We start from the raw sequence: 21,396 nt of genomic DNA, 5'->3' as shown, positions 1-21,396 counted from the left end.
CTCAGGATCTTATATGTTTCAACGAGATTACCTCTCATTCTTCTAAACTCCAATGGATATAGGCCCAACCTATCCAATCTTTCCTCATAAGTTAACTCCCTCATCCCAGGAATCAGTTCAGTGAACCTTCTCTGAACTGCTTCTAAAGCAATTATATCTTTCTTAAATAACAAGAGGAAAACTGTACGCAGTACTCCAGATGTGGTCTCACCAATGCCCTGTACAATTGTAGCAAAACTTCCCTACTTTTATATTTCATTCCCTTTGCAATAAACAACATTTCATTTGCCTTCCTAATCACTTGCTGTACCTACAAACTAATTTTTGGTGAATCATGTACCTGGACACTCGGATCCCTCTGTACTGCAGAGTTCTGAAATCTGTCTCCATTTAATTAATATACTGCTTTTCCTTTTTTTTGCCAAAGTGGACAAGTTTACATTTTCCCACATTATACTCCATCTGCCAATTTTTTGCCCACTCACTTAACCTATTTATATCCCTTTGTAGACTCCCTTATGTCCTCTTCACAACTCACTCTCCTATCCATCTTTGTGTCATCAACAAATTTAAAAACCATACATTTGGTCCCTTCATCCAAGTCATTGGTATAGATTGTAAATAATTGAAGCCCCAGCACTGATCCCTGTGACATTCCATGAGTTGCAGCTTGCCAACCCAAAATTGCCCCATTTATCCCAACTCTCTACTTCCTGTTAGCTAACCAATCCTCTATCCATGCTAATATGTTACCCCCTACACCATGAGCTCTTATTTGTGTGGTAACCTTTGATGCGGCACCTTATCAAATGCCTTTTGGAAATCCAAGTACACCACATCTACAGGTTCCCCTTTATCAACCTTGCTTGTCACTTCCTCAAATTAATCAATCATGATTTCCCATTCACAAAACCATGTTGACTCTGCCTGATTGCCTGAAGAGTTACTAAGTGCCCTGCTATAATCTCCTTAATAATAGATTCTAGCATTTTCCCTGACAGATGTTAGGTTAACTGGCCTGTAGTTTCCTGCTTTCTATCTCCCTCCTTTCTTGAATAGAAGAGTTACATTTGTGATTTTCCAATTCTATAGGATCATTCTAGAAACTAGGGAATTCTGGAAAATTACAATGAATGCATCTACTATCTCAGCAGCTGATTTTTTTTAAAGACCCTAGAATACAGGCCATCATGTCCTGGGGACTTGTCAGCCTTTAGTTCTAACAGTTTTCTCAGTACCCTTTCCCTGGTGATTGTAATTGTTTTAAGTTCCTCCCTCCTTTTCATCTCTTGATATACAAGTATTTCTGTGATGTTATTGGTATCTTCTACTGTGAAGACAGACACAAAATATCTGTTCAAAGCTTCCACTATTTCCTTATTTCCCATTATTAATTCCCCAGACTCACTCTCTAGAGGGCCGATGCTCACTTTAGTTACTCTTACTTTTAAAATACTTAAAGTACTATCTGTTTTTATATATCTAGCTAGCTTTCTCTCGTACTGTAATTTCTCTCTCCCTATTATTTTTGGTCAATCTTTGCTGGTTTATAAATTCTGTCCAATCTTCTGACCTATCACTACTCTGTGCAGAAATGTACACTTTCTTTCAATTTGATACTATCCTTAACTTCCTTAGTTAGCCACAGATGGTGCATCCTTCTGAGAATCTTTCTTTCTCACTGGAATTTATCTTTGCTGAGTGTTACGAAATATCTCTTTAAATATCTGCCACTGCATCTCTTTTGTCCTACCCTTTAACCTAATTTCCCAGTTTACTTTAGCCAGTTCTGCCTTCATACCCTTGTAATTGCCTTTATGTAAGTTTAAAACTAGTCTTAGACCCACATTTCTCATCCTCAAATTGAATGTGAAATTCAATCATATTATGATCACTGCTACCTAAAGGATCCTTTACTATAAGGTCATTAATTAATCCTGTCTCATTGCACGTAACCAGGACTAGAATAGCCTGCTCTCTTGTTGGTTCTAGAACATGCTGCTTTAAGAAATTGTCCCAAATACACTCTACAAACTCATCTTCCAGGCTACCTTTGCCAATCTGATTTGTCCAATCTATATGTAGATTAATATCACCCATTATTGCTGTAGCTTTCTTACAAGCCCCCATTATTTCTTCCTGCACAGTTGGAATCCAAAAGCAAATTAATTTCAACAGCTCCAATCCAATTCCCAGTGAATGTAAGCCCACAAAAACTCCTCCCAAAGTGGAGACAAATTTTAAATTTATTGTCAGTCTCACTCAGAGACACAATAGGAATGAATGATTGCTTTACACTTTCCACAATAATCATACTGGTATAGTAAAGAGTACCTTCCTGAGAAGTCCCATTTTGGAGAGAGGAGTTTTACTCTGTATCCAATTTATTCTATGTTGAAAATGCTTGAAGCTGAATATAGAAAAGTAATCAATTCCAGAGCATTAACATCCTTGTCTCGAAGTACACATAAATTCGCCAGAAAACATAATATGGATGCATCTTTATATGCCATGGTAGGTGATGCCCCATCACTGCACCACACTCCCCAGATTTACCTTAGATTGTTTCTTTGGAAGTGTGTCCCAGGTGAAGTTTACACATTCTCCATTCTCCATACATGGCTTGGCCATGTGAGCCGCATGGAAGATGGCAGGATCCCCAAAGACACATTGTACAGCGAGCTCGCCACTGGTATCAGACCCACCGGCCGTCCATGTCTCCGTTATAAAGACGTCTGCAAACGTGACATGAAATCGTGTGACATTGATCACAAGTCGTGGGAGTCAGTTGCCAGCATTCGCCAGAGCTGGCGGGCAGCCATAAAGACAGGGCTAAATTGTGGCGAGTCGAAGAGACTTAGTAGTTGGCAGGAAAAAAGACAGAGGCGCAAGGGGAGAGCCAACTGTGCAACAGCCCCAACAAACAAATTTCTCTGCAGCACCTGTGGAAGAGCCTGTCACTCCAGAATTGGCCTTTATAGCCACTCCAGGCGCTGCTTCACAAACCACTGACCACCTCCAGGCGCGTATCCATTGTCTCTCGAGATAAGGAGGCCCAAAGAAAAGATTGCTTTACACTTTCCACAATAATCATACTGGTATAGTAAAGAGTACCTTCCTGAGAAGTCCCATTTTGGAGAGAGGAGTTTTACTCTGTATCCAATTTATTCTATGTTGAAAATGCTTGAAGCTGAATATAGAAAAGTAATCAATTCCAGAGCATTAACATCCTTGTCTCGAAGTACACATAAATTCGCCAGAAAACATAATATGGATGCATCTTTATATGCCATGGTAGGTGATGCCCCATCACTGCACCACACTCCCCAGATTTACCTTAGATTGTTTCTTTGGAAGTGTGTCCCAGGTGAAGTTTACACATTCTCCATTTCGTACGGCGCTTCTGCACCTTTATGTAGCACTGGTCATCGGGTTTAGGCATTTTTAATATACTTTTACTGTACTTCGTTTGTTTCCTCACCACCTACGACGTACGTACGGTTCATTAAGTTTATCAGTAGTTTCACTGCAGGTCTTTTAAGACTTGTCTTCAGCTGCAGGTCTTCTAAGTTACGATTCTCTCCCATCACACAGATTCATGCTTATCTAACACACATTAGCGCCACTTGCGACATTTAATATCTGACATTCAATCAACATTCTAGCATGTATAACTTGTAACGGTAAAACAAAGAGCTTTTAAATGTGTTTTCGATGGATGGTGACAGAATATAACCCTCTCCGGTTTCAAGGAATGATTGCATATCCTCATTGTTACCATCCCGACAAACATTTCATAAGGCTGATGTATTAAGTAATTCCAGTCATCATAGCGTGATCAATCGCTGGAGAACAAATTTCTTGCAGATGTTCTCACTTTGACGTTTGGTGAAATGCTAGTCTTCATTGAATGTATCATTTTTGACAACTTCGCGTACTGCAACCATTATTGTCAATGACAGTCTTACCTTAAAATGACGAGCCGAATATTAGACGTCTTAAAATTTGAAGCATAGCGCCCAGTCAAATGTAACGCGTGACGATGTGGAGTAAATACATCGCAAAGCAATTTAATGTTGAACGTGTTGTCAGGGCTAATAAATGAACGTGATGTGCATTGGCTGCTGAAACTTAAAAAAGTTGTTACTCTCGTTTTAGAATTTCAAAATATCCCTTACATCCTCTTGTGTATGAGCGGTGCAAAAAAAAACAGTTTTACAGTTCTAACATTGACTTGCAATCTTTGCATTGTGATTTCCGATTTAAGTTAACAGATGTTCACTTGAATTCCGCGCATGGCAGTGTCGCGGAAATTGCACTGAATGTATGTATTGTTTGTTAATGATCTCGCAGTTGTTCTTGTCTTTTGATATTTCGTGCAGTTGCTTAAAATGCATCAAACCACAATTGCCATTATCCATACGTTTTACTGAAAGGATTATCGGTTTCCTAAAACACCTCGAGCACTTTTGTGCTTCGTTAATTGCCTGCTGTATCGACTGATAAATGTATATGCCGATGTACGATACACGCTACAAAGATACTTACTGAAACGACCTGCAGTTCGTCACAAATGTTACTGTGGATACATTTTATTTTCCTTCGATGTTTACATTTTATTGAGCGAACGAAGTCCTATTTCACTTATTCATACATAGCTCATTAGGCTCGCGTTATAAATCCTTGTTTGTGTTCATATTAAACGTATCTGAAAGTCTGGCGTACTATTATTTTTCATTCGTCACCACACCCCTTTATGAATACGAATAACCTTTTTGTCTGGATTTGAGGAGAGGCTTCTCTTGCTCAGCAATGTGTCGGGGTGGGGAATAACACTGGGATGTTACCCAGAAGCCAAAAGCTTGCGTCTTTTCCGCTGGTGCTTGACGCGTTGCACAGGTTTCTGAGCGCACGCACACAAAGCACATGCACGTGCCGCGCGCGCACGAAGGGACGTCTTTGTTTCCATTGGAATCATACTCTGCTCAAAGTCTACAGCAGCGGGTGAAACCTGGCAGCAAATAAAAAAAAGCTCCATGCATTGACCGATAGGTCCCGTTGCCTGAGTGCTCGCCCGCTCGCGGCGCGTGTGCTGACCCTGGAGGAAGGACAGCAGCGGCCGTGCTGTAGATGCCGCACCCCGATTGCCGATCGGAGTTGGCTCGTCCCGTGCAGACGAGCTCGCCACCCGGGCGCGCCGCGCGCCAGCTTCTGCGTCCGGTCGCGTGCCTCCCGGGGCGGAGGCGCAGAACGGAGACTCGCTCTGGTGCAAGTTAGTCAGTAAGTCAGAGACAGTGAGCAGAGCGGTTTCCTGTGTTTGTGTGTGTCAGGGAGGGAGAGCTGGGAGCAGCCACTGCTGCCACCTGAGCATGGTATAAAGAGAAGGAAGGAACTTCCAAAGCTCGTATTGCACTCCTAAATGCACGATTCCCACCCGCAAAGGACAGTCAAGAAGAAAAATTGCCATAAATTTAACGAAAATGGCGAACGACTCTCCTGCTAAAAGTCTTGTGGAGATAGATCTCTCCTCTTTGCGGGTGAGTATAGGCTTGGCTTTGAAAGAGGAAAACAGTTTTATAGAAAGACAATGTGAACTCGCTAGACGCAAGCGAACAAATTTATTAAGGCTTTCAGATTCATTTCCACAGAAGAGTGAAGTTGTGTTAAAATCAGTCAGTTGTCAAAATTTTTGTAGTTTTTTGGGCTTTGATGGCAAGAGCAAGAACAGTTGAGAGCTTTCTTTGTTTGTGCATGTATTGGCATGTGCCTGAAAATAGGGCGCAACAGCTGCAATTCACCATCATCCGGCGAGATCAGATTTGGGGTTTACAGTATAATTACATTTCAAAAATATATATTCTTTTCAGGACCCAGCGGGCATATTTGAATTGGTTGAAGTGGTCGGAAATGGCACATATGGACAAGTGTATAAGGTTTGTGTAATTTAATTTCTGTGTCCCATTCCAAGGGTTCTCTCCTATGTGTGTGTGTAATTGTAACTATATATTTCAACTGAATCAAATTTTATAAATTGTGAAATCTAGATTCTGTATCTTCAGTCCTTAATCTGCAACATTGATTAGGCTTGTAGTTGGCAATAATTCCAATTTCAGGGTGATGTATCTGGACACACACACACAAACATAAAGCTGGAGAAGGATTTGAAGTGTGAAATGTATGCTATTCTTCCTTAATTCTGTTCCAGCTAGGTTGAGATGTTGGTTACATGTTAGTTTGAAACAAACTCAAAGATCAATTCTAAATTGAAGCATCGCTCAAGTGTTAAGACAGTTCCCACATGAAAAGAAATCTTTGCATCGTTATTCCTGGGTTTCTGATGTACCTGATGTGATTAAGTTTGTTTCTTCCCACCCACCCCCTCCCCTGCCCCCCCTTATTTCCTTTAAAACAGCAGTGGTTCTTACTACAGTCACTGCGTGTTCATCTTGATCTGGGCGTACCAGCCAGCTGGATCGCTTGAGACGAACAAGTCTTTGTTGATCATCCATGCTTGCACCAATTACTTCACTCTATTGGGTCACTGCCATCGCTGCTCAAGCCATAGGAAAGTGGGGTGCACAGAGTATTTTTAATATTTGCCAAGTATGCTTTCATCAGTTATGGAAACAAAATGTTATCGTTTTTCTTTTTTTTACCATTTTACCAGTGTTGGATAGTGTAATTTTTACAGAAAATGAAAAGAGGGAAGTAGAGGATGAAGGGGTTACTAAAGCTTCTTGTTTAATGCTAATCAGATTCGCTGTGCACCAACTTAGTGCCAAATCTGATGTGAAAAGGTTTATTACACTGACCTGTTTGAGTGAAAAGGTGGCTTTGTTTTGATTATTTTTTGCATAACGGCTTTTTTGTTTGAAACTTGAAAGGTTTTATTTCAGTTGTATTGGATGTCTAGGCAACTTGGTATCCATTTCTGTTCAGAAATGTACGTGGGGACATCTGCAGTGAATTTTAAGTGGTGGCTCTCCCAATCTTTATTTTGCAATTCCAGGAGATTTTTCTATTGGTTTTCAACAGAGGTTTGGGAGGTTTGTACAAGAAGAGAATTACCTTACATCTTTAAAGTAATGTGTTGTATTGCATTATGGAGCTTTTAATTTCTTCTTGTCTATTGCAACATATTTTTAACTTTTTGGCATACATTATAATAGGCACATTGTAGATTTGCAAAACTGTGTTTTGCAATATCTTGGTGCCTAATTGTGTTCCAAGCTATGCCTGACCTATGGATTCTGTAGTGCACATCACAATCTGAAATGACACTTGTGACACACCCTAAAAATCTTGAAAAAGTTAAATAAATGCAGAAACGAAGCTTTAGGAATAATATGGTAATTAGAGTGCCTAAGTAAATAATAGTTTTATTTCATTCCATGTTTCTTCCATTTCCTGACAGCTGACTGACTTCACTTGAACTCAGTTTGTTCTTACCCAATCTGTGCTTCTATTTATTCAGATTTCTGTTTGATAAAGCACAATGGATGAACTTTTAAGCAATGGTTTTTAAATATTTTCCCTAATTTTCTTTTCATCTGAAGTTATTGACTTCTGGTGTGTGATTCCATGGGTGCTGACAGCCATATATCTCATGTCTGAACCTAGCCAGTGCATATCAATAGTCAACTTTATTGTGGAGGGCATTACAGCAAAGTCTGATCTCTCTTCACCTATTGTCATGTGCACTTTACAAGAGGGTGTCACTGAACATCAGCAACATTGGTTGGTTTTCCTCCAGTTTCAGTGTAGAGTTGGTGAGCCCAACTATAACATCCAGGCCTATCTGAAGCTGGAAATTGAACTAGTCATTGTGGGTTATGTGCCACACTGGACAGTCTGTTTTTCTCTCAAAGATGCACACACACTTCTGTATTAAATTAATATTGAAGATGCAGTGCCCTAACTTGACTTACAGTTCCATGCTCTATGGAAGCCAATTGGAACTTTAGAAAAGCTAACTGGGTAATAGTCCTATTGAGTGCCACTGTGCAGGATACCTAAGGAATTGTTCTGTACAAAATAAGTGTTTTGAAGTCTTGTGCCTTAGATGTAAGGCATCCAATAATTAAAACATTTAAGCTTTTTTTTATTTCTCCCATTTCGATTTTGCTGTAGTTCTTCAGTTTAATATTTTATCTTGGCCACAAATTGTCACAATCAAAAGTATTTTGAACATTGCATTGTTTGAGTTTTCATGCACTAATCTGCCGAACTGCTAAGAAATTTTGAATTATAGAATAGGGCATAATTAGACCAGGATATGCAGACACAATTCAGTCCCTGTTTTAAATTTATACTATCTCTTTTTATTTTCATATAGCATATTGGTTTATAGCAAAACCTAGACCACCTTGAGAAGCAGAATAATAGTTGACTGGAGCATAGGAGTATTTCTGCAGCACAGGCTAAAGGAGTGAGGAGAAGCAACACTAAGATGCTATAGATAGGTTGGTGTCATTGCAAGTTTTTGTGGGCATTTGCCATTATAAATGCGGAGATCAGAATTTATAACGGTAGTTGGTGCAAGAGTGTGACAAATATGACAACAGGAAGTATCTTTGTTTTGGTAGACAGGAATGCATACAGATGTAAGACTTGTAATATCTATGTATTCTAGTAGATCTATTGTATTGCTTGTTGTGAGACAAGAATAGAGTAGGCTATTCTGCTATTAGGTTAGTCATCGCTGATATGTACCTCAACTCCTTTTACCCACCTCTGTTTCATATGCCTTGATACCCTTACCTAACAAAAATCTTATCAATCGCAGTCTTGAAAATTTCAATTGACCCAGCATCTGCAATGTTTTGGGGGAACCAGTTCTAAATTCGCACTACTTTTTGTGTGAAAGCAAGTCAGTAGCTTTGCTGTTTTATAACTATAGGGATGTTTTTATGCAATGCAGCGTATAACATTGCTGCTACAGATTTGCAGTGATCATTTTAATAATTTTTTTTACTTAGATTTTAATAGTGCTTTCAGGATTCAATTTCACAGCTATATAATTCTGTGAAAATTGTGTGGGAAAAAATATAAAAAATGACTTCTGCATTTAACATTTATCGCTAACATTTTTAGAGCTGAGAATACACATCCAGATGATATGTAAAATGCATCAATTGGATGTGCAGCAGTACTGGGAGGGGGAATAGGGTTTAACTGTATTGTTCAGCAGCATGATTTTTGATAAAAAGAATTCTCATTCTTATGTTAAAATCCCTTCTTGGCCTTGCTCCTCCCTATCTCTGTGATCTCCTGAAACTTTACAACCCATCAAGAACTCTGTTCTTCCAATTCTGTTGTCTTGTGTATGTCTATTATCTCGAGAGACAATGGGTAAGCGCCTGAAGGTGGTCAGTGGTGTGTGGAGCAGTGCCTGGAGTGGCTATAAAGGCCAATTCTAGAGTGACAGACTCTTCCACAGGTGCTGCAGAAAAATTTGTTTGTCGGGGCTGTTACACAGTTGGCTCTTGCCTTGCACCTCTGTCTTTTTTCCTGCCAACTGCTAAGTCTCCAACTCGCCACACTTTAGCCCCACCTTTATGGCTGTCCGCCAGCTCTGGCGAACGCTGGCAACTGACTCCCACGACTTGTGATCAATGTCACAGGATTTCATGTCGCGTTTGCAGACGTCTTTAAAGCGGAGACATGGACGGCCGATGGGTCTGATACCAGTGGCGAGCTCGCTGTACAATGTGTCCTTGGGGATCCTGCCATCTTCCATGCGGCTCACATGGTCAAGCCATCTCAAGCGCCACTGACTCAGTAGTGTGTATAAGCTGGGGATGTTGGCCGCCTCGAGGACTTCTGTGTTGGAGATACGGTCCTGCCACCTGATGCCAAGTATTCTCTGGAAGCAGCAAAGATGGAATGAATTGAGACGTCGCTCTTGGCTGACATACGTTGTCCAGGCCTCGCTGCCATAGAGCAAGATGCTGAGGACACAGGCTTGATACACTCGGACTTTTGTGTTCCGTGTCAGTGCGCCATTTTCCCACACTCTCTTGGCCAGTCTGGACATAGCAGTGGAAGCCTTACCCATGCGCTTGTTGATTTCTGCATCTAGAGACAGGTTACTGGTGATAGTTGAGCCTAGGTAGGTGAACTCTTGAACCACTTCCAGAGCGTGGTCGCCAATATTGATGGATGGAGCATTTCTGACGTCCTGCCCCATGATGTTCGTTTTCTTGAGGCTGATGTTTAGGCCAAATTCATTGCAGGCAGCCGCAAATCTGTCGATGAGACTCTGCAGGCACTCTTCAGTGTGAGATGTTAAAGCAGCATCGTCAGCAAAGAGGAGTTCCCTGATGAGGACTTTCCGTACTTTGGACTTCGCTCTTAGACGGGCAAGGTTGAACAACCTGCCCCCTGATCTTGTGTGGAGGAACATTCCTTCTTCCGAGGACTTGAACGCATGTGAAAGCAGTAGGGAGAAGAAAATCCCAAAAAGTGTGGGTGCGAGAACACAGCCCTGTTTCACGCCACTCAGGATAGGAAAGGGGTCTGATGAGGAGCCACCATGTTGAATTGTGCCTTTCATATTGTCATGGAATGAGGTGATGATACTTAGTAGCTTTGGTGGACATCAAATCTTTTCTAGTAGTCTGAAGAGACCACGTCTGCTGGGCACCCAAGATCGCGTCGTTGGCACCAGCTAGACCTCATTGTCACAAGGTGAGCCGCCTTAAACAGTGTTCAAATCACACGCAACTTCCACAGGGCGGACTGCGACACCGACCACTCCCTGGTGTGCAGCAAGGTTAGACTCAGACCAAAGGTGTTGCATCATTCCAAGCAGAAGGGCCACCCGCGCATCAACACGAGCAGAATTTCTCACCCACAGCTGTTACAAAAATTTCTAAATTCACTTGTGTCAGCCCTTCAAAACACTCCCACAGGGGATGCTGAGACCAAGTGGGCCCACATCAGAGACGCCATCTATGAGTCAGCTTTGACCACCTACGGCAAAAGTGCGAGGAGAAATGCAGACTGGTTTCAACCTCATAATGAAGAGCTGGAACCTGTCACAGCCGCTAAGCGCATTGCACTGTTGAACTACAAGAAAGCCCCCAGCGAGTTAACATCCGTAGCACTTAAAGCAGCCAGAAGCACTGCACAAAGAACAGCCAGGCGCTGCGCAAACGACTACTGGCAACACCTATGCAGTCATATTCAGCTGGCCTCAGACACCGGAAACATCAGAGGAATGTATGATAGCATTAAGAGAGCTCTTGGGCCAACCATCAAGAAGATCGCCCCCCTCAAATCTAAATCAGGGGACATAATCACTGACCAACGCAAACAAATGGACCGCTGGGTTGAGCACTACCAAGAACTGTACTCCAGGGAGAATGTTGTCACTGAGACTGCCCTCAATGCAGCCCAGCCTCTACCAGTTATGGATGAGCTGGACATACAGCCGACCAAATCGGAACTCGGTGATGCCATTGATTCTCTAGCCAGTGGTAAAGCCACTGGGAAGGACAGCATTACCCCTGAAATAATCAAGAGTGCCAAGCCTGCTATACTCTCAGCACTACATGAACTGCTATGCCTGTGCTGGGACGAGGCAGCAGTTCTCAGGACATGCGCGATGCCAATATCATCACCCTCTACAAAAACAAAGGTAACCGAGGTGACTGCAACAACTAAGGTGGAATCTCCCTGCTCAGCATAGTGGGCAAAGTTTTTGCTCGAGTCGCTCTAAACCGGCTCCAGAAGCTGGCCGAGCGCGTCTACCCTGAGGCACAGTGTGGCTTGCGTGCAGTGAGATCGACCGTTGACATGCTGTTCTCCCTTCGTCAGATACAGGAGAAATGCCGCGAACAACAGATGATTTTCTACATTGTTTTCTTGTGTATGTACAGTTTCCTTTATCTCGCCATTGGTTGCCCTGCCTTCGGCTGTTTAAGTAACAATGGGGTTGGTCCCTGGGGTGTGGCAGACTGAGATTGCTGGCCTGGAGTTTGATATTGTATTGGGGCTGCTGGAGTTAGGCAGCCTCGGGTTGGGGGGGGGTGGGTGGAAATCACCTGTGCATGGGGAGACCTGATGCTTAAAACCAGAAGAGGTTGAATATGAGCTTCCAACCCCCTATACTCACCATCACCAAGACCGCCTATTTTCTACTCTGTAATGTAACCCATCTCCACCCCGCCTTAGCGCATCTGCTGAAACTCTCACCTATGCTTTTGTTACCTCCAGATTTAACTATTTCAATGCTATTTTAGTCGGCCTCCTACAATCCGTAAACTTGAGCTTATCTAAAACTCTGTTGCCTGTATTCTGACTCACACCAAGTTCTGTTCACCCCTGTCTCCTGTGCTCGCTGACCTGTATTGTTCAGCAGCGTGATTTAAAAAAAAAAGAATTCTCATTCTTATGTTATAATCCCTTCTTGGTCTTGCTCCTCCCTATCTCTGTGACCTCCTGAAACTCTACAACCCATCAAGAACTCTGTTCCTCCAATTCTGTTGTCATGTGTATCTATAATTTCCTTTATCTCGCCATTGGCTGCCCTGCCTTCAGCTGTCTAGACCCTAAACTCATTCATTCTCTAAGCTTCTCTGCCTCTATCCTCCTCTGTTCCAGTAAGATACTCCTTAAAACCAACTTCTTTGACCTCAAGCTTTTGGTTACCTGTCCTAATATCTCCTTATGTTGTTTGGTGTCAGATTTTGTCTGATGACACTTCTATGAAGCGCCCTGGAAGGTTTTACTATGTTAAAAGTGCTAAATAATTGCAAGTTGTTGAAAGGATGTGCCTTATATGTGAAAAGAATTAACAGTATTCTGTACCAGAATAAATGGTGTGCTAAATTTACAGTTTAACGTGACTGAACTGGGCCATTTGATCTCCATACCGATACAAAAAGACATTGGCCCAGGAGCAGATTCTGCGCTGCAGTGCTCACTTTGCTTCGGTTCGGAAGTAGCATGTATAGTCTGGCAGGTAACTGGAGGTTTAAGTAAGTTTATAGGAGCATGGAGCCATTTTTACTGTTGCATATTATTTTTTGATACATTCAATGAAGAGATCAACAATCTATGCCTTATGAGCAATGTTGATGCTTATGTGGCAGTCATAAAGTTGCAAAAAGATTTTTAAAATGTAGTAACAATAGAAACATTTTAAAAAGTAGAGTTAGTTAGTTGCATATACCAGTGTTTCAAAAACAAATGCAATTTAAACTACTGAAATTCTGTATAAATATAATTTAGAACCAAGATATTGTAGCATTGTATTACATTAATTGTTCATACCAACCTAACTATAACTGTAGTATGTACATTGGAATCTGAGCTTTTCATGGTTCATGAGGTGCCTTCAATAGTGAATATCTTGAAGTGTAAAAAATGACTCTCAGAGCCTTGAGGGCTAAAAGGAAGTTGTGCGCAGAGTGCAAGCTGAGATAATAGCACAATAAGATAAGTATTTTTGTTTGGAGTTACTGAATTTCTGGGTAGAAATAGTACTTCAGTTTAATAAAAGTATCAATTTTCTAGGAACAGTTGAATTTATACCGCATTCTATATGACCACTTTTGTTTGCCTAAAATCTGAAGGGTAAACAATTCTTTTTTGGGTCCAAATGAAGATCTGCAGCAATTTCCATCCTGTCCTTGAGGATAGAGTTGTTATATCTTGTAGGAGTGCATTTTTATCTATATAAAACATTACATTGATGGAAGTCTTTGTTTCTGTTTTTTGTTTGTAGAAATGATGCCAGTGCAGTTTGTGGTGGTATTGCTCCTCGATGGGAGACTTAACAGTTAAACTAGTGACAGTAGACCAATATAGTCTGAGGTAATTTGTTAAAAGGAGTTGAGGCTGGAAAGCTACCATGAATCATGTTCATTCTAGTGTCCATACACATTTTAATATCTCTCCAACGTATTAAACTCATCATAGACTACAACAGGTGTAGAGATAGAATTAAGTAAGATACTGGAAATATCTATTGAAAACTAATCTGAATTCTTGGATTATTTTAAAATTGTCACTTAGTTTGTGTAGCTAATGCAGTTAATCAGCTTTGTGTATAGTGAATGGTAGACAAAGGTTGCAGTTCAGTGAAGGCTGTCGTAAGAGTAGGTAACTGAGCAGCAGCAAAAGTCCAGTCCTTTAATAGGCTTTTTCAATAGAATATAATGGAAAAGTGAGGAAATGCTAAATAAATGCAGTACAATTGGAGGGTTTCCTTAAGGTTAGGAGGCTTTCAGAGATAGCAGGCATTATAAAATGAGTCAGAAAAATATATACTTGCAAAGTGCAGTCCAGCTGTTTTGGCCCAAGCATTCTGTCAGTGTGGACCGACCACGCAAGCAAGTAGTTCAGATCATATTTACCCACCCTGTTCCCATATCCCTTGAACCTATTTTTCTTTGTCTACTTATTTCCTATTCCCACTAAACTGCTGATCACTAACTCTTCCTTCTGGTCTCCATGTTGGCCGATATTGTAAATGGTTTTCTCTCTACACGTTGTCCCCCTCTCCTTTCAATATGCCATCATCACCCCTCTCAAAAAAAACAACGCAACCCTTGACCACAGCCCTTGCAAACTACCATCCCAACTTCAACCTCCTTTTCCTCTTCAAAGTTCACGCCTGTGTTGTCTCCTTCCAAATCCCTTCCCATCTTTTCCGGAACTTAATGTTTGAATCCCTCCAATCAGGTTTCCACCCTGCCACAGTACTGAAACAGCTCTTATCAAAGTCACAAATGACATCCTGTGTGACTGTGACAAAGATAAACTTTCCCTCCTGTCCTTCTTGACCTGTCTGCAGCTTTTGATATGGTCGAGCACACCATCCTCCTCCAACGCTTCTCCACTACCATCCAGCTGGGTGGGACTAATTTCACCTGGTTCCATTCTAATCTATCTAATCATAGCCAGCGAATCACTTGCAGTGGCTTTTCTTCCTGCTCCCGCACAGTTAGCTCTGCCCCTCAAGGATCTATCCTTGCCCCCTCCTATTTCTTGTCTACATGCTGCCCCTCAGCAGCATCAGCCAAAAGCATGGTGTTTGTTTTCTCATGTATGCAGACGACAACTCAGCTGTTCCTCACCACCACTTCTCTTAATAACTCCATTGTTAAATTATCTGACATCCAGTACTGGATGAGGAGAAATTTCCTCCAATTAAATATTGGGAAGACTGAAGCCATTGTTTTTGGTCCCCAATCCAAACTCCGTTCCCTAGCTACCGACTCCATTTCTCTCCTTTTCAACTGTCTGAGATTATTCTGGTCTATTTCCACCCTTGGGGTTTGACCCTGAGATGAGCTTTTGACTTCCTATTCATGCCATCACTAAGATTGCCTATTTCCACCTCCCTTACATTGCCCGACATTGACCCTGTCTAAGCTCATCTGCTGCTGAAACTCTCGCTCACACCTTTGTTATCTCTAGACTTGACTATTCCAATGCACTCCTGGCTGGTCTCCCACATTCGACTCTCCGTAATCTTGAGGTCATCCAAAACTCTGCTGCCCGTATTTCAATTTGCACCAAGTCCTATTCCCCTATCATTCCTGTGCTTGTTGACTTACATTGGCTCCCAGTCAAGCATAGTCTTCACAGAATCAGAGAATTATTGCAGCACAGAAGGAGCCCATTTGGCCCATTGTGTCTGCACTGGCTCTTCTAATAAGCAGTTCACCAATGCCCTTCCTGTCGCCTTCTCCCTAAAACACTGCTCATTCTTCCTTTTCAGATATGTCTAGTTCCCTTTTGAAAGCCTCGATTGAACCAGCCTCCATCACACTCGCAGGCAGTGCATTCCAGATCATAACCACTCGCAGTGGGGAAAAGTTTTTCCTCATGATTTTAAGATTCTCATCCTTGTTTTCAAATCCCTCCATGGCCTTGCCCCATCCCATCTCTGTAATCTCCTCCAGTCCCACAACTGTACAAGATATCTGTGCTCCTTTAATTCTGGCCTCTTGTGCATCTCTGATTTTAATCGCTCAATCATTGGGATGCTGCTTTCAGTTGCCAAGGCCCTAAGCTCTGGAATACCCTTCCTAAACCTCTCCGCCTCTCCTCCTTACTTTCCTCTTTTAAGACACTCCTTAAAACCTACCTCTTTGACCAAGCTTTTAGTCATCTGACCTAATATCTCCTTTTGTGGCTTGCTTTATTCTTCTTCTTTTCTTCTTCTTTTGGGCCTCCTTAAAGGCACGATATAAATATAAGTTGTCCAATGTAGTCTTGAATTTTAGTGATGAGCTTTTTTGGCCATCTTTCAGTGTCGAACATCATTTTAGTAGAGGTTGTTTAAATTGGTGACAACCCTATGTTGGCAAAATAATGTACCAGGTGATTTTGTAGATATTTTATTTGCTTGACTGACTTTGCAGCAAAAATAAACTTCCCTTTTAAAGAATGCAAAACTACATGAACTGTTTACTTAACAACTGTCAAGGAAGTATAGCCCTATTGACAGTAGGAATATTGAATTATCACTGCATGGTGCAAGACTCAGCCATGGAGTTTGATTTTTCCTGTTCTGTGCTAAGTTATCTGATTTCAGTTTGGGGTTGCAGTTGACCTGTGGGAGGGAATTAATCAGCCAGCCAAATGTTAACATTATGAGTTGAATTCACTATATGCATACACCATATAGTATGAATTTTCTGCTCTAAAAGAGCTTTTGCCAATGAAGTTGCTGTCATTGCCATGCCATTGCCTTCATCACTAAGTTCATAATAGATGATTGCCTTACAATTAATGTATGTTTACTTAAAATACTGCTTATTTCAAGGGGTCAAGCACATGAGAATGTTAGCAATTCGCAATTAATTTCAAATGTGAATGAAGAAAATACCCATGCAAGTTACTAATCTGTTTCATTGAGTTTTTGCATAATTTGAATCGGGGAAGTTTTATGTCTTTACTTTTAATATGTTTATTCACAAAGATACGATTGAATAGAATACTGAGTGGGCAGTACATTATGATTTACTGGCAGTTGTTTCTGATCACTGGCAATGTTATCTGTCTTGCATTCTTCCAAAAAGTATGTTGGAGGACATTTGATGAGGGTTAATAATTCTGTTGGCATTAGATCATTGAGTTTGAATACGGAAACCAGTGATGGCAGTAATCCAGCAAGAGAGCTGATGGTAGCATTTGCATTCTGTTCCTGCTGGACAATGATGTTTCTCATATCGCCATTATGACGGTTAATGCTTATTAGTGCAGTGTAAGTTACTCACCTGTGTATATTACCAAGTGCTATTTCCTTTGCAAATGTATATAGATGTAGAAGGTCCGTATTATTAGATACTTGAAAATCTTATGTAAAGCAACTTGACAGAATTTTAATTGTTTTGCAGCTGATTCGGGTAAAAGAGTAGCCCAATGGCTGGCAAGTAGAAGCAAATGTAATGGTGCAGTACATCATTATTTGGAAGAATAGAAGACAAGTAGGTATACTTAGTTAAATAATCATTAAGCAACTGAGCAAATACCTGACGACTCGGGTAATGTCTGGCTTGTGCCAAGAAAATTGTTCAGATTGGGCTACAGTTACTGCAGTACCTAGATTCCTGCTCCTAAAGCAAAGATCCCCAGCTGGAAGTATATAGGTATGCATGTGTGGCGAAGGCATGGTTGGGTTCAGGTGGATACCAGATAGATTGCTGGCAAGCTATCTAATCCTGTGTAAAATACTGGAGAGCAACTGTTTTTGGAATCATACTTTGGTAAGGAGTATGAAAAAAAAGTTGGAGAGAAAAAGAAATAAAGCAAACAAAAATAAAACGTTAAAATTTTAAAGGCATTGCTAAAGGAAAATGTTGCACCATAATTAAGAAATTGTAGGTAGTGTTTTCTGTTGGAAGAGTTTGCATGATCTTAAAATTGTACTACTGTTTAGCTAAGTGAGTAGCACAGCTCATTTTTATTTTTCCGTAGCATATATGTTATTTATTTTCTGTGTTTCCCATACTTGTGCCAGAAGCCCATAGTTGACATGCAGAATAAATGAAGCACTCTGTCCTCACTTTTGGTGGAACAGGACAATTCCTAGGGATGGTGATGGAGAAGTCTAGATTGCTGGCTGATAGTTGTACTCACAGAATCATAGCTATAACAGGTTGTTGCTTGATTATTCTGTGTTTTCCCAACCTGACATCAGAGGTTTGGTCCTTGAAGACTTTGCAGGGTTGAATGAACTCGATTTGCCTGAGTCTTGAACTGATCTGATGCCTAAATAGTTGCCGGTTGATCCATGGAATGTGGGTGCGGCTAGCAAGGCCAGCATTTATTGCCCATCCTTAATTGCCCTTTAAAGTGTTGGTGAGTTGCCGCCTTGAACCGATGCAGTCCATGTGGTCTGCCTACACCCACAGTGCTGTTAATGAGGGAGTTCATGGTTTTGACCTTGAGACGATGAAGGAATGGCAACACAGTTCCAAGTCAGGATCGTGTGATTTGGAGGGGAGCTTGCAGGTGGTGATTTTCCAATGCGTCTGCTGCCCTTATTTTTTGTAGGTTTGGAAGCAGATATCGAAGGAGCCTTGGCGAGTTGCTGCAGTGCATCTTTAAAATAGTACTTGCTGTAGCCACGGTGTGCCGATGTTGGAGGGAGCAAATACTTATGGCGGCGAGCTGCTTTATTGCGGATGATGAGCTTCTTATGTATTGCTGGAGCTGCACTCATCCAGGCAAGTGGGGAGTGTTCCATTACACTCTTGACTTGTGCCTTGTAGATGGTGGACAGGCTTTTGGGACTCAGTAGGTGAATCGTTTGCTGCAAAACTTCACAGATTGTTTTGTGATGATTTTCTTTTTGTTAGGCCACTTCAAGGAACATTGAGTCAACCATGTAGTGTCGGACCAGACTTGGTTGACGTGATTAGTTTCCTTTACTGAAGGACATTCGTGGATGAGTTGGGTTTTTACATCATTTTTCTGGTGCTATCCATAGTGGGATTTGAACGCAAAAGATGTTTCGGTTTCTAGTCCATTACTATAACCACAACCTGATAGCCTTGGTCTTTTACTGATACTTAAATGGATTATGTAACTGGGAATGCTGTCTAACATATCAAATGTTCTTAGGAGTAGTTTGGCACATTTTATGAAATATTAAAGGTAATATTTGCTCCAGTTTCTTTTAATTAATTGGATTTTTCTTCTGATTGAGAAGGAGCTGGCACTTTTCTGTCTTTATATTTTGCACCGGTATCACTCCGATATTTTTGGCACACCAATAATGAAAGAGCAATATCAAGCTGCCAGCATGAGCTGGAGTTAGAAGAGCTGAGGAGATCTCTTAACAGTATTGTTACTTACTTGTGCTTCTAGTAAGTGGAAAGTTATATTTTAACTTAATATTTCTTGAAAATGTTTAAAACTTGGAGATGTTGAACATGAAGTCTGGAGCCCTCTTACTGTGATTGTTTTTATTCAGTATGAGCCATCTGGTTTTACTTGGATCCAAATAGTCGTTTTTTTAAATTAGTTCCTGGGATGTGGGTGTTGCTGGCTAGGTCAGCATTTATTGCTCATCCTTAATTGCCCTTGAGAAGGTGGTGGTGAGCTGCCTTCTTGAACTACTGCAGTCCATGTGGGGCAGGTACACCGACAGTGCTGTTAGGAAGGGAGTTCCAAGATTTTGATCCAGCGACAATGAAGGAACGGCGATATAATTCCAAGTCAGGATGGTGTGTGGCTTGCAGGGGAACTTGCAGGTGGTGGTGTTCCCATGCATCTGCTGCCCTTGTCCTTTTAGGTGGTAGAAGTCACTGGTTTGGAAGGTACTGTCTAAGGAGCCTTGGTGCATTGCTGCAGTGCATCTTGTAGATGGCACACACTGCTGCCACTGTGTGTCAGTGGTGGAGGGAGCGAATGTTTGATGGGGTGCCAATCAAGTGGGCTGCTTTGTCCTGGATGGTGTCGAGCTTCTTGAGTGTTGTTGGAGCTGCACCCATCCAGGCAAGTGGAGAGTATTCCATCACATTCCTGACTTGTGCCTTGTAGATGGTGGACATGCTTTGGGGAGTCAGGAGGTGAGTTACTCACCGCAGGATTCCTAGCCGCTGACCTGCTCTTGTAGCCACGGTATTTATATGGCTGGTCCAGTTCAGTTTCTTGTCAATGATAACGCCCAGGATGTTGATAGTGGGGGATTCAGCGATGGTAATGCCATTGAATGTCAAGGGGAGATGGTCATTGCCTGGCACTTTTATGGTGTGCATGTTACTTTCCACTCATCAGCCCAAGCCTGGATATTGTCCAGGTCTTGCTGCATTTCTACACGGACTGCTTCAGTATCTGAGGAGTCGCGAATGTTGTTGAACATTGCGCAATCATCAGCGAACATCCCCACTTCTGACCTTCTGATTGAAGGAAGGTCATTGATGAAGCAGCTGAAGATGGTTGGGCCTAGGGCACTACCCTGAGGAACTCCTGCAGTGATGACCTGGAGCCGAGATGATTGACCTTGAACAACCACAGCCATCTTCCTTTGCGCTAGGTATGACTCCAACCAGTGGAGAGCTTTCCCCCTGATTCCCATTGACTCCAGTTTTGCTAGGGCTCCTTGATGCCATACTTGGTCAAATGCTGCCCTGATGTTGTCGTAAGTGTTTTGTTTTTTTAAAAAAAAAATCTGAGGTCTGTATGCCTTTAAGACCTGTTGCTATTTTTCTGTGAGCAGTGACTGCAGAGACTAGTGGTATTTGAAGTGCTGGCTGCAGGGCAATTTATATCCAAGCAACTTTAAGGTTTTACGATTGTCTTGTGACTTATTGTTTGTTAAAAAGGCTTTCAGTTCATTTTTAGCAGTGTAAAAGTGACCAGGGGAGCTGTGAGGAGCAAAAAGTGTTAATGCTGAAAACTGGTCAGGAATACAGCCCAGAAAACACACTCTCTCTTGAAGAATAATTCCTGTATCAAGTAAAATTCTAATCTCTTCATGAAGTTAAAAGAACTTTGAAGGAGTTGAAAATCTACTGTACGGGAGCTAAAACCCTTGTTGCTGTTTATGCTTGAAGAGAAGAAGAAACTCTCAGAAAAGAGGAATTGCTGTACTCTGGAGAAACACTGCTTTGGGGAAAGGAAGCCTGTGTTTTGGATGTGGCAGGTTGCTGTTTCCTCCAGTCAAGAATCCCTGCTTGAAGAGTGAGTTCTGCAGTTGCTGTTTTCTGTGGAGAAGGCTTCTTTGCTGAGAGTAAGTCCTGTTGACTTTTGTGTTTTTGGAAGTTCCTGAACACTCAAAGTTTCTCCTGTTAGACTGCTACTTTGAAATTTAAATAGACCTGCTGCTACAACCTGTTGCTGAAAGATCTGTGTGGCGTCTGCTGCAAAGAACTACCTTGAACGCCTACCCACCATAGATTGTTCATTAATTTCATCTGGAGAGACATC

General features: G+C 41.7%; 2 protein-coding genes across 6 annotated transcripts in view; one reads left to right on the top strand and one right to left on the bottom strand.

The window, feature by feature from the left end:
• LOC137371580 (RPA-related protein RADX-like) overlaps positions 1 to 5,258 on the bottom strand; it is a 213,812-nt gene extending 208,554 nt beyond the window's left edge. Inside the window, exon 1 of the mRNA XM_068034418.1 lies at positions 4,549 to 5,258. The gene's annotated coding sequence lies outside the window, so the exon portion shown is untranslated. The remainder of the gene's footprint in view (positions 1 to 4,548) is intronic.
• The window catches only part of LOC137371369 (mitogen-activated protein kinase kinase kinase kinase 4), a 386,728-nt gene continuing 370,298 nt past the window's right edge, over positions 4,967 to 21,396 (top strand). For 3 of the 5 annotated variants that reach the window (XM_068033852.1, XM_068033851.1, XM_068033850.1), the window contains exons 1-2: positions 4,969 to 5,537; positions 5,868 to 5,933. In XM_068033852.1, the coding sequence (XP_067889953.1) occupies positions 5,481 to 5,537; positions 5,868 to 5,933 (123 nt within the window). In that variant the 5' untranslated portion in view covers positions 4,969 to 5,480. Of the gene's footprint in view, positions 5,538 to 5,867; positions 5,934 to 21,396 lie in introns of all 5 variants that reach the window. The other 2 variants (XM_068033854.1, XM_068033853.1) reach the window with 2 other exon arrangements.

Source organism: Heterodontus francisci, chromosome 6 (genome assembly GCF_036365525.1).
Source record: "Heterodontus francisci isolate sHetFra1 chromosome 6, sHetFra1.hap1, whole genome shotgun sequence".
In the NCBI taxonomy this organism is placed as follows: domain Eukaryota; kingdom Metazoa; phylum Chordata; class Chondrichthyes; order Heterodontiformes; family Heterodontidae; genus Heterodontus; species Heterodontus francisci.
Note: the sequence above shows the minus strand (reverse complement) of the source record. Positions and strands in the feature narration are given on the sequence as shown.